General features: G+C 39.1%; 1 protein-coding gene across 3 annotated transcripts in view; it reads right to left on the bottom strand.

The window, feature by feature from the left end:
* Positions 1–1,702: 1,702 nt before the first annotated feature.
* The window catches only part of SCRN1 (secernin 1), a 32,949-nt gene continuing 20,768 nt past the window's right edge, over positions 1,703–13,883 (bottom strand). For all 3 annotated transcript variants that reach the window (XM_068674297.1, XM_068674296.1, XM_068674295.1), the window contains exons 4-9: positions 11,362–11,564; positions 8,187–8,381; positions 6,425–6,590; positions 3,954–4,134; positions 2,283–2,442; positions 1,703–2,008 (exon numbers count right to left, since the gene is read on the bottom strand). In XM_068674297.1, coding sequence (XP_068530398.1) covers positions 2,284–2,442; positions 3,954–4,134; positions 6,425–6,590; positions 8,187–8,381; positions 11,362–11,564 — 904 coding nt within the window. In that variant the 3' untranslated portion in view covers positions 1,703–2,008; position 2,283. The remainder of the gene's footprint in view (positions 2,009–2,282; positions 2,443–3,953; positions 4,135–6,424; positions 6,591–8,186; positions 8,382–11,361; positions 11,565–13,883) is intronic.

Raw genomic sequence — 13,883 nt, forward strand, 5'->3', positions numbered from 1 at the left:
CATTTCTAGCAGGAACACAGTCTTTTTCTATTTTGCCTCCCTCCCACCTCTAAACTTCCAGAGAACTGAGCTGCAAAAAGAGCTGTGTGAAATGGTGTATCTTAATCTCTGCCCTCTAGCTGAGAGAAGTATTTTATTCATTGTCCCTTTGTTCACAAACATTCAGCTACTCCTTTTATGACACAAAGCATTCAGCAAGCACCAGCGACAGAAGCAGCTTTGAAGTTCAGCTTGGCGGGTGTGTGAAGGGTACTTTGATTAGGAATAACTTCATTCAAAGCACCCACAAGTGGATTTCATGGGAAATCCATTTACTTGAGTTGTCAGCATGTTGTTCTTTCATGTTCTTCATCCACTGCAATACTCACTGAAATTAATTGTGCTCCTTGCAGTCTCTGCTCTATCAAGGAAGAGACAAGTTTTAGGTTTACTTGCCTATTTTCTCCTTCCCTTGTCTCCAGTTTTATAATACCTAGGCCCAGGAGCTGAAATGAGGGAGAAAGACCTGGCCAGGTAGAGCTGCTCCTATAATAGAGCCTGGGAGGATTACAGCATGAATGGAAAGATAATTACATGGGCCATGAGAGAAAATGCCTTCACGTTTGTTTTTATGTAAGTGAAAAGGCCTACTGTTTTCTTCTGATTATCAACTGTCATATAACTCAATACCAAGGTAATGAGTAGAACAATTTTAAAAAAAAATCACAGAAGCTAGTGTGTCAATATTACAATGTCCTTAATTTCAGTTTCAACTTGAGGTGTTTCTGCATCCTGATGAGCTTTTGTGTTTTTTTTTTAATACAAATGTCTGGTTCATCACTGTCCCCTTCCCTAAACAGTGAAGAATTTTAATGCCATATGCTAACTTCTATTTATTAAAAACGTGGACTTTTCTGTCACTACTGTTAAAACAACTGTCTTAATATGACACAGGTACCAATGTTTACTGGTTTAATTCTTAAAATATTTGCCCCATCTCACTTTTAGAAGAAGAAAATACACAAAAAGTAGGTCTGTCTGTAAGACTGCCAAGTCTCAAGCATGCTGCAGAACTGCATGTCACAGAAGGAAGCATAAAGATGCCCATTTCTAAGATTAACCAGGCCCATCAGTAAGCCAGGGGTACTTAATGGATTCATCAGCTGTGTACGCTCATCACTGAGATCACCTGTAGCTGTACCTCAGTACAAAGGCAGAAAGAGGGAGAAGAGACAGTTTTTGATCAATTTCTTCCCCCCAAAATATTCTAAACGCATAGCTTGTATATAAATACAGCATCTTATTAACAGTGTCATTACAGCCAATAGGTTATGTGTAAATGTCTTAGGCGTTCAGCCTGGCTCTGTATTGCAGTACTCAGCACCAGGGCAGTAGCCAGGTACAAACACACAAAGTTTCTGAAGCTGGGAGCAGGCAAAGGCAAAACTTAACCTGGGGAACCCAATTCTGGGGATTTGCACAGGCCCAGTGTCAGATGCTGGATCACTGTTACCAGATACACCAGTACAAGACCAGTACAGCAAACCCAAGAAGCAGGACTTACCTTCCTGCCTCCCCTCAAAACTGGGATTTCAACTCTACCGTTCTTTGTATGAATTAGCAAGAAGAGAAAAATGCAAGTCAGCTTTGCTGCAAGCCTAGACCTGAGCAGCAGAGGAAAAAAAACAGATTGCTTTCAATGACAATATGGTAGTTATCCTGATGAAGTTAATCTTTGCTTTAATTGGTTGCCCAACATACATATTTAAACATTCTGTACTAAATTAGCCAGCATGCACACAGTAATTGGACCAGTCAGTGATTTTCTCCTTTCACTATATACATACACAAACAGGAACGCCACAAGATTGGACAAAGGAAAGCAATTTGTTAACCAGATATAGCTAGCAAGTAACATTTTTTCCTCTAGAAATTTTTTTCCTGCAAATTCACAAGTGTGAAGACTTTCTTTCAAGGCTTGAAGAACTTTGCAGTCTTCCTGTGAAAAGGCTAACAGTAGCCACTGTAGCTGAAACGAGATAAAATTGGTTTAAAATCCATTCCAAGCAACAGTGAAATTGAAAAAAAGTATATGAATGTCTGCAATGTAATATAGGGGATAGGGTCTTGAGGCAATTCAGTTAGATGCACTGAAGTGGAGAGGTGGCTTTGGACCTAATTCTGAACACCCTTAACTTTGTCTAAAAGAGGAAGAGGATGATCAGAATTGGATCCAACATTATGTGTTCACTGACACCTGGCACCAGAAACTCAGCATCTAAAGAATTAAAATGTTTGCTTACTTCATTTGAAGAACTTTAGTTCTGTGTCAACACAGTCATAGAAAAGATCCACTACTTCAGCAGGATCCAGAATCTCTGTACGAGTAAGGATATCTTCCATTGCTTCTAAGCCTTGTTTTTCGAGGTCTAACATAATCCTCATCAGTTTCTGGCCCTTATCCTAAATGCACAAAATAATCAAACTGAATTAACCAGTAAACCAGCTCATTAAAGTATTTACTGATCTTTTCTGTTGCAAAGATCTTTTCAAGTATTTTTAAAAATAGAAGTCTTTTTAAATAAAAATAATTTCTGTTAATACCTTTTTGAATGGTCAAAGGCTAAAAGGAACGGTGCTGGATACTTCATGCATTACAAACAATAAACAAGAAGCAGTTGCAAAGTTTAAAGCATAGAAGGAAGATGAGGTGAAAGATGGACAGAGGAAAAGGTTATAGACATGAGAAAGAAGTAGAGCAAATTCTTAAGCTTGCAAACCAGTGAACAACTCTATATGAAGATGGCTATCTGACTAGAAGCCCTGATGATTGTAGAGATCATGGTGTGCACATGTCCTGATGATTGTAGAGATCATGGTGTGCACATGTGTATCCCTCATCATCACCTATAAGATGGTCATTAGATCTGAAGTGATGCATAATACAACAGCAGTAAGAATCCAGAGAGCAGGGAAGGCTTCATCTATCATCCTAGCTTACTTTTCTTCATGTTGATGGGCAGGAAATACACTCCTGAAGAAGGTGTCATTTTGTGTTATCCAGATGTTACTTCAAGCCCCCCCCCCACTTTGTTTTTTTAATTTAATAGAGACACGCTGTTTGTTTTGCCTGCAGCTTTTAAAATTGAATTCCAGAAACAAAAGCTGTTTAGAATGAGTGACGGTTCAGAGCCTTCCAGGATTTATACTGCCATTTGTGCAGAAAGAGCAGGGCACCTCAGGTGCTTTAGGCTCTCACATGTTCAGTTATCATAGCATGAAACCTCACTGAAAGCACATTTCCTTCTTAACCCAACTTTTGGTGCCACGCTTTATTTTAATAGGGAAGAGTTCACAGGATACTAATATACTCTTCTCTAGATCTTCCCTAAATCAGCATCTCACATAGCAGACTTAACTGAAAGCTATGGAAGACAGCTGTAATAGCGAGTCAGTATTACCACAGAGGTCACAGAGCTTAAACTGAACCATTCCAAGAGATTTAAACTACATCTAGCCAAAACTACATAAAAACAAAGATCATACTGACAGAGGTTACCCCTGTTTCCTTAATGAACAGGTTTGAACGAACGTTGTTATGATCTTAGCAAGACCCTGACCTATGTAAATATGCAAAGTTGACCCTGCTGCAGAGGAAAACTGCAGAAAAACAAGTCCTCTGTGAAGGAATGTACAGCATGACTATGTGGGTCTTCCACAACTTGCCTGAAATACCAATACCGGCATGACCTGGTGATCCCTCTCTGTTTTACTTCCTCCTCCCCGTATATCCAGACACCATTATACAATGCAAAGATACCTGGTATTTTAAATTCACATCACAACTGTTTTAAGAAAGGAGAGTGGAGTGTAAAACCTTTGTGGTGCCCCATCTCAAACAAAGCCATTATCAGCAGAGAGGTTTAAGGAACTCTCTACAAGATTATAAAATTCCCAGGTCCCACAGTTCTTACCTGATCACTCTCAAGGAGAGACCGGGCCCATTCGTGTGCCTTGTACAATTCATGCCTGCGATCAGGTTTCTCCTGGAATCGAGGTATCTTTTTAGCAGGATCATCATCACCAAAAGAAGGGGACTGGACTTTTGGTACTAATTTTACGTCATCAACAAAAATAAAGGGTTTAAATATGGACCTGAAATAAATGAGAATTACTGCTGGTAGTAATCAGACAGATTTTATATACATGACTCAAATGTTCTCCAGCCTATTTTAAAACAGATATGAGAAAGCATAGGTAATCCCTCTACACCATCCACAAACTCGTTTAGGGAGTTGGTACTGCCCAGAAGCAAAATAAATCTCCATGCGTTAAAAAGAAATGTAGGTTTGCCAATTATTGTAAAACTTCATTATCCCATTTTAGCTATAGATTTCTTTGGTCTCCTTCATGCCAGTTCTGCTACATCAGCACTGTATTTTCCTCTCCAATTTTTTTGTTGAACATACCTCAGCATTTGACCTCACTTCAGCTTTTTCTCCTCTGTTCACCTAGCCATCTCTCATTCTCCCCCAGACATAATTTCCATTAAAATCACACATACACATTTGTGTGGAGCAGGGACGATCACACAGCTCGCTCAGTATGAGAGGATTTGGCATACAACCAGCAACACTTAAGAATTTTATGTTAGGTGGGAAAAAAAAAAGACACAGCTACTAATATTGTGACACATCACTTGCAACTCCAGTATTAAATTTGGATCTGAACTCCAGAGAGAGGGGAGAAATAAATAAAACCAACTACCCAGGATCTTAATTCCTGAGAATCTGAGAGGAGGAGGTATTCTCAAATGCAGAGAAACTGCCTTCCCCTTTAGATGCACATCAAACCTGTACCCTGCATTTCACAGAGAAGCTGCCAGAAGTGCAAGACTTCTGCAAAAATATGCTAATAACTGCTGCCTGAATACAGTCAGTGGGTTCATTACCGCTACCCGATCCATCACTGTCATGAAGCCTTGTCGACTGCGAATTAGTATGACTCTCTACCTGCAGTTAAAATAGTGTTTTGTTTTTTAATACAAGTATAAAATAAAAACAAGAAAGGTCTCTAAAGTTACTTTTACAGACAGACTTTCATTCTTTTAAAAGGAAAGAAATCCCACCAAAACAATTTGAAACTTTGCTCCATTTTATCCCAAATGATTTGTATCAAGTCAAAGAAAAGTTCTGGAAAGCAAACTTAAACTTCTTTCTCAATCCTAAGTGTCTGAGTTGCATCATGCAAGGTGGTGAGAAGTCCTTTGGGTTTGGATGACTTCTGTAGCACTTGTTAGCACCTGATGCTAACTACCAGTCCTACAGGAATGACTGTCAGCTGTTCAAGGGCACCGTTTTCTCCTCCCCATAACTGCTTTACCTCAATGCAAGTGGCAGATCTCCTGAATAACTGCAAGTGGCTTAGTTTAATTTCTGTGAATCCCAGGTGGATTCTGTTTAAAACACAAGATAATTCATTAGTTCTCTGATGATCTGGCCCATGAGTTCCCTCATGTTCTCAGATGCTTTCAACTAGAGAAGGCATCATTAAAGAAATGGAAATTGTCCCTCCAATAAAAGATATTTGGGGTAACTGAGGGTTGCAGTAGTTCTGCTCTGTTAACTTTTTTTGATACCATACAAAGCTACCTAGGGGCACACACCCCTCTTTGCTAGCTAGGCACTTTATTTGTTGCAATTTTACACCCACCTATTCAAGAGAGATGACTGAAATGGTCCAAGAACTTACTGTCTCAACAAGAATCCAGCTCCTAAGCAATCACTTTGGAGCAGTACTTTCTGGGTCCTCCCTAAATTGTGCTTACTCTAGAAGCTCTGCATTCAGGCAAGATTCCAGATCTAGCCATTCAACCCAGCGGTGTCCATTCATTAACGAGCCTCTCTGTTAGACAGGCACAGTGGTGTCCCAGCCATAGCCACATCTTCTCTTGACCTGGTGCCCCTCTAACACTTTCCTTCCTCTCTCAACCTAAGGTGACTTGTAGAGGAGGCAGCAAAGAGCCCTTTCGGCAGCAAGAAGTTGCTTCAGTCAATGAGAGCTCTTTTAATACAAAACAGACCACACACGTCTTGCCTATTCTGTAAATGAAGGGAATAATTCCACCTTGGCTTTCATAGGAAAGGAAGTGCAGTAAAGTGGACCTTCCTATTAGCTACTAAAAAGTGACAATAATTATTTCTCAAGGTGCCTTTGTGTGACCGTAATTCAGGATTTTTCTAGGGTTCAGCACAACCCTATGGTTTCCCTCAGATTTCCATTTTGAGAATCTTGTTGGTATGGCTCAGAAGGCCTCTGGGAAACAGGACGGGATGGCATATAGATGCTTCTTTATTCAATTCCAATTCTGATAACAGGACTTGTTTAATATCTTTCAGCCCACCGTCTACTCTGCACCCAGGGGACCCCCAGTGCTGTAGCTTACCTTGAAGGGTCCGGCGTGCCAGTGAAGTAATGAACACAAGGAAAACTAGGGTCCTGAGGCAGAACAGACACTATGCTAGCTGTAGTAAGGAAAGATTCAGAGTCCACACAGACACCACTATCCTTGTCACGCAGCACATCAATCATAGTTTGTGCAGAGACGTCACCTATACGAAGGGAAAGAAAATTCCTGTGTGTTTGGTGGCTTGGATCCCAGGGAAAGATTTTAGCCTGAATAGGCTTTGACGTAGTATGACCAGCAACACTTAGCATGAGCAAATTCCAGTTAACAGTTTCTATTTTAACAATGTAAATGAGAACAAAGTTGCCTACTAGTCCTACTAGTAAAAGAGAACAGTAGGGAGCTTTAATTAGGCGTTACAATTACTAGATAGGGAGAAATCTCATTAAAAAGGTATTTTTCAGGAAGAAGGCCATTATGTCTGTAATATTGCTTCAGCAATCACTGTGAACAGACTACTTGCAGAAAATACCCATTTTCCTCTACGACACTACCCAAGTCCAGGCACAATGGTAGCACCCTGATCTTCTACTTCTCTATTTCCATCAGCTCTCAGTCAAAACTTTGAACCATCATCTCACACTCCTTGTATCTTACAGCAGCAGATCTAGACACTGAGATCTTTCCCCAAACCACGATCTGCAAGAATCCCCTGTTCTCATGGTATTTCCTGTATGTGTCTTATCACAACGGTCTCCCCATGGCACCTCCACATCACCTTGTGCTATTCCCTGGCAGGTAGGGCCTCTTTCCACAGCAGCTTCCTAAACCTCACCCTTCCATGCATGAGTGCCTCAGTCCACCTGAAGACATGGAATGACCCAGCAGGTCTGCAATTTGCAGCCATAGCCATCTGTCCATCAAGATCCTCAGGCCTTCCAGTGCTAAAATCCAGGTTTATTAAGGTCCTGTTTATTATGGCCCTCCCTTCTCACTCATTTTTATCTGCCTCTTATACACCAACTATGCTCCAAGTAATTCTATAATGTTAGCAGGAACATTACAATAAGCATTTCATCTCTACACTCTTCTTGACGTTTGCCAATACATGAAAATGCTAATAAATAAAATTCACTTTTTTAATACATGATTTTTTATAAAGATAATTTGCACCATTTTTCATGAAGAAAAGCACTCCTGCAGGCTTGTCATATTCCAGCTATTTTAGCCAGCTACAGTCATTAATTTTGGTGTGGAAATAAACCCTTCCTATGACTGAAGGCAGTTGGCACGTTGTCTGTTCTGGTAACTTTGTTCTGCTCAACAATGAAAAAAGGACTTCAGTTTGCAACTGAATAGTGTTTCTCTGCTTAAACTATCACCTGAATTCTTTCCCCAAAAGCTTAAGCAAACCTCCCAAAATGTAGCATCCACTGAGATCAAGCTTTCATACAGCGGGCCATTTTTTTTAATCCTATATTTATGATATTAGGCAGGGCCATTATATTTGCACCAAAGAACAAATATCGTGGCACATCATGCACGCTAGAATAACAGCAAAGTAAGTTATTTTTTAACTGGCATCATGATTTGAAACAAACTTTTGAGTGACATTAACAGTTTCATCCTAAATTGTGGTAAGTTTAGGAACAGTCTTCAGTTCTGGCCTTCCTTTCCACATGGTTTACAAGTAGAAGTAGGTATTCTCCTCAGCCACTTGTAGTTCTGGACAGAATGGTGGAAAGGAGGTAATAGTGACTACAAATCCTGCTGCACATGCAGAAAAATGGTTCACGCTTACCACCTTGCTTTTCCAGGCTCTCCCTGCCAGAACAGCAGGCTAAATGGTCATCAGCAAGAGAGAACACTTCAGAAAAATTGAAGTCTGTGTCTTCATTCCACCAGCCTTGACTTCTCACATAATTCCTCAGTTCAGGATGTTCAGCATCAATTTTTGTAGTTAATGAAAGCTGATTGCAAATGCATTTCACTCCCTCTATTGGAAGAGCCACAAATTAGAAGAAAGTGTTAATACAGTTCTTATGGGAGAAGCTAGAAGGACAAAGTAATTGCAATTAGGAAACAAATCAAACCATCAGTTAGTATACACATTTAACACAACCACCTAACTACACATACACAGCCACCGTTCACGTTGCAGAGCTTGGTTCTCTGTACCCTATGTAGGTAGTTACACTACTATGTGATCAGTAGTGTTATTTAGTAAGATTATAGGTTCACAATTCCTCTGTACCTCGCACATTCTGAAGTAAGAGGTCTCCCAATTCCAGAAGACAGACAAAACACTGAGAAGATGCCAGCCTTATATATTCACCAGTGGTGTATTCCACTGCCGCAACAAGATTTGAGGTCTAATTTGATTTCAAAACATATTTCAACCTGGCTGCATTTAGATTAATGAATCCTCCTTGCCCCCAAAACCAATAATTTAATTTGGAAAACGTTTTAAAAAGCTTACTGATTACTTTAAGCTTCCCAATTGAAAAACAATTTTATTGTAAGCAGCAAAAGATAGGCTTAAGCTACAGAAGTTCATTTTTAATCTTAATTTTTAAAATGGCATGAAGTAAAAGGAAAGTGCAAGCAACCTTCAAAGGATATTAAAGCATTTGTTGCTTTTTTTTTTTTTTTTATAATTAGCTTTTTTCAACAACACTGCAGTGCTTATATCCATACATCTACAGCATGACTAACAAACAGTGGCTGCTGCAGCTGTTCCTCAGAGAGCATAAAGTAAATGCATTGAAAGCCAGGGAAAGAGCTGATAAAGGAAATCTGTAAATTAAAATAAAACCAGATTATGGAATTTGGCACAAGGTTTTTCTGAAACAGAAACCAAAGAAGTATTTCTGAAAATTATTAATACTGCCTTCCACGAAAGCTTGCCCTGCTAACATCCCATGCCTGAAACTTAACTAACAAGGAAGAACTTACAGTAGGAAGTTCTGTGCATCCATCTGAAGGAAAATTGCTGTCCCTCAGTTCTGATTTATATTACAGGCTCACTGACAGTTTGTTCTGACGCGCACTTTCAAACAGCATAACTTACAGAGGATTTTCTTGACTTGAGAGATAAGAATACTTGTGTTCATATCAAGCTAGTCAAACTACTCATTAAAAGCCCTTTGATTATTACATTTAATAACTTGTGTGAAATAGTATTGCATGGTTTTGATCCCCCCTGAAAAAAAGACAAGTTTATCATGCAAATTATTCTCTGTTCAGCCTGATAGGACTGATTTTAAAAGTGTTTATCCTTAAATTACTGTCAAAAAGTTGCTTGATAAACATTCACTATAAGCTTTACAGAACTACTGCAGTAATATTAGGAAAAGAAAAATTCTCAGGAGAATCAGGAAAAAAAAATTCCTTTACACTGCTGGGAAATGACATGGTTTCCCTGTTTTAACTTTTATGCATTCGTGTGAAAGCTTACAAGGCATGCTTATGGTTGAAAAACAGAACCTCCTGAACAACGTATGAAATGCAAAGTTCTTACACAGACAGGACCATCCTCTTTCCTCCTGGCAGCCTCAGCAGGCTGCAGGAGATGGAAATCAGTCAGTTGAATCTGTTGCTTATAGGGGCCTCCAGAAGAGAAAAGTGCTGGTAGAAATGAGAACAGAGCTACAATATCATTTCAAAAAGCTGCAAGCTGCAGATGATGTCAACAGTTTATTTGCTGAGAAGAAACCCATGAAGGTTATATATTGCTGATGCAGTTAAAAAGGCTAAGTAAAAAACACTTGAAATAGCAGCCAGGTAGGTCAACAGAAGAGGAAAGCCTGCCATCCCATAACCCTAGAAACTCCAGGAGCTGACTGTTTTCAAAAATCTGGATTTCATCAGGACAGCATTATCAATCTCCCCTGCTCTAGGTTTGGTATGCATTTGTGCTAGAAGACTTTCTCCATTTTATAGATGTCCTTAAAATGTAAGCTTTGCTTGGCAAAGCGTCATCCCTGCAAAGGTAAGCCAATTTGTACTTGATGGTACGAACTGACAACAGGCCATCACACAACATGACACAGCCCGGTGTTACGTCTTTGCTTTGGTACACTCAAAAAGTTAAGCCTCCCTCCCTCCCTCCCGTATCTGTTACCTCCTACTTTCAATGAAAGAGTAATAAAAAGAGAATTAAATGGATCTCAAAGCAGAGATGGTAAAAATCCTCTTACTATTTGAATCTTTTAATTCATTCAAATGTGTGCAAGGTTTAAGCTCTACTCTTATGAAAATAAAAATTCCTTCAAAACTGAAAACAACAACCCATGTTACCATAAATATACACCTTAGATAAACATAGTACATTAAGGCAGAGCATGTGTTCTCACAAAGTTTTAAAGCAAGTCCAGCCACCAAGCCAGGAAAATTTGGAGCTCTAGCTTTATGCATACAGAAAAAGAAACTACATAATATAGAGCAGAAAACTATCGTTTTGCAGTATTAGATTAAAAAAAAGTGGATATGAGGGGATAGTGCAGTGAAGCAACTGGAAGCAGACCATTCAATTTAAGACCTACATCTAAGTCCTTTTCTCAACGCTATCAGTGCTTATCCTAGCCTCTTCGCATTTTAGATTTGTAAGTAATAATTTATACATTAACTCCACTGAAAAGATTCTTGACATATTCCAAACAGTAAATTAATCTGGGAAAATATAACACTTACTAAAGATTCAAGTTTAAACATTAATAATGTTATGTAACTTATGCTGTGTACAGGTAACATACTCTTCAACTTCACAGAACCTGGCTGCGTTAACCAATGCAAATAAGCACTTAAAAGCTAGAAGTAGTACAAACATAAAAGAAGATTGAAACTGATGGTTTAATCGAACACTTGCATAAATAAGTTCCTTGAAGACATTACTATGAGACCGATTTTTCCAAGAAAATTCTTAATAATTACAGCTACTAATTATAAAAGAGGCTTGCTGTGTGTGATGAACTGACCTGTGATTTTTTCTGCTGCCCAGTACTTTCCAGAAGTTTCCAGTATCCAGGCTTCGTTTCTGTCCACAATCAAAAACGCACTTTGGAAAGCATGGCATGAACTCCCATCTTCATAGTAATTCCCTCCTTGTCCATGCTCTTCCAACAGAGCAACTATTACATCCAATGCTTCTCTAGCAGTTGCACCTCTTTCTAGGCCAAGTCTACATGAAAAGGGTAAAACAGATTCAAACAGACATGTAACACTGAGGTCTTTAAGTTATTCATTTTAGAACCAGATCAGTGCTGCTTTTATTTTCTACTCTGGTTTCTTTATTCTCAGTATCATGATTGGCTTGTTTTGTTTGTTTGTTTTCAAATTTAATTTAAAACCCTTCAAGGAGACACCATAAAGAAGTTTTAGGATGTTTCACACCCAGATCGGATAGCTTGAATTATTCATTAAGGAAATGTAAGTGATTTAGTACAATCTAGTGTCTCAGTGCCTTCAATAACCTACCCCAGCATATTTTAAGGCTGTCAAAAAATTATCTTAGGCTTTTCAATTTTACATGTCTATTTACAGTGTGTCTCTTTGGAATTTGTACTGGGAACCGATTTTCTTTCAATATTTCCATCTGTTGTGACTAGCTTTACCTTTTCCACTTCGATAAACTGGGATAGGGACAAGCTTGTGTGTAGTAGGACCAACTTCTGCCCCTCAAGTCACTCACACAATCTTCATCCATTTCTTCAGACTCACCGTTATGTTCTGACATGCTGTGCTGTGACACTATCAAGCTAAAGATCCACAGAGATCTGTCTTAATCCTCACATACAGCAGTATACTAGGTAACACTGTTTTCAGTCATTAAGTCAGTAGCCAGTTACTAAACAAGCAAAGAACTTTGTAGAATACATATTTCCATTTGGAAAAAAAATGCTTCATCTATGAGGTTTTAGGATAAAATTTCAACTTCCAATTTAAACAACCATTCATACTTCAGAACTATACGAGCACACTACGAGATGCCTCTGGCCTATTTAACCTCATGTGCTCTCACAACACTCTTTGCCTTTGTTGAATGGATTCAGCCTTTGCCAATGTTGGATGGATTTTAAATCCTAATTGGAAAGTGACAATTCCATACAAGTTCAAAGAGAAAGGATGTCTTCCCTACAGAAAAGAATAATTGCTTTAAGAGAATGCAGAAGCTAAGTCTTAGGGGAGCCTTAGCATTCAAGAAAAATTTGATTCTACTACTTGAATGACATTCCTGGGTTGACAACTCTTATGCCTGCTATGAAGAACACGTTTTGAAATGTAAAGTTCTTAGTTTCTTTTGCAAGCATTTAAAGCCATGCATGCACACACTGTGTTAGTCTTCATCCTTCGGTTAAGATCTGATGTAGATGCCAAAGTCCAACACGTACACAGGTGTGAAAAAAGCTGAGACAGCAGAAATGTGCATTCCTTACTTAGGCTTAAAACTCCCCAGTTAATTTTCATTCCAATAAATCCTGTGTGACAGAGCTCACCATTTCTGCAGATGGGTAAAAAGAGACAGTGCTGGTGCCAGCTGCTTCATTGCAGCCTACATGATTGATTTTGTACTTGATGGCTCTCTTTATTCTATGAGGTCATCCAAAACAAATAAGCTAAATGCCACTGGCCAAGTCTTTGCAGCAAGAGGAAGAACCATTCTGGCTGCAGCACGAGACAGATGGTAGTCCGCAACATCTCTAGTTCTCCTTGCCTCAAGCACTCCCTGCTTCTAAGCTATGAACAATTTCTTCTGCAAATAAGAAGGAAGAGAGGGAGGGTAATATCTACAGGTGAGAATCACTGGTTGTTTATGTTGCTTCTCCTTATTTTAATGTATCCTAATTTATTAGTGTGGGTAAACCCAGAGCTGCTGGATCACATATACACTCTAGCATTAGACAGTATTCTGAGACTGCAGTAAGTGTAACCAAAATAAGCAGAACTCTGCACCTAAAACAATGGTTTGTTAAAATTGCAAAAGAATGGTAGAAGGAGAGGAAAAATTAAGGTGGAGCTTAGAAAATCACCTAACGTATCCCTTCTCTTGTCAAAAGCTTGTCCTACATTTTCCTAAAAAGCTCCCCAGTCTGTTCAGTCTCCCTTGATGCAATTAAATTCACTAGTCCTCTTACGTACAGCTTCTCTGTAGATTCCTTGAGTAACATAGAATTTAGAAAAAAATAACAAAGAGAAACATAACCCCAGTTCCCTCATGATCTTCCTATTGATCAGATTCTCTAGATCTCTGATCATATTTCCCATTTTCATTGCATTCTCTCCGACTGGCTCACATTCCTCTTGATTTATGGTAGCTGGAACCCAATACTGTATTTCTGCAGAGACATCATTAGAGTTAGAACATTTACATTTACAGTTTCAGGCAGCTATACACCTAGCAGCAATTTCAGCTAAGTCATGGTTCCAAGCTTACGTATGAGAATACCTTCTGAGGTTTTAATGGCCTCTTAAAAGTCAAACTATCTATTTCCTAGCCTTT

This window comes from Anas acuta, chromosome 2 (genome assembly GCF_963932015.1).
Source record: "Anas acuta chromosome 2, bAnaAcu1.1, whole genome shotgun sequence".
Taxonomy (NCBI): domain Eukaryota; kingdom Metazoa; phylum Chordata; class Aves; order Anseriformes; family Anatidae; genus Anas; species Anas acuta.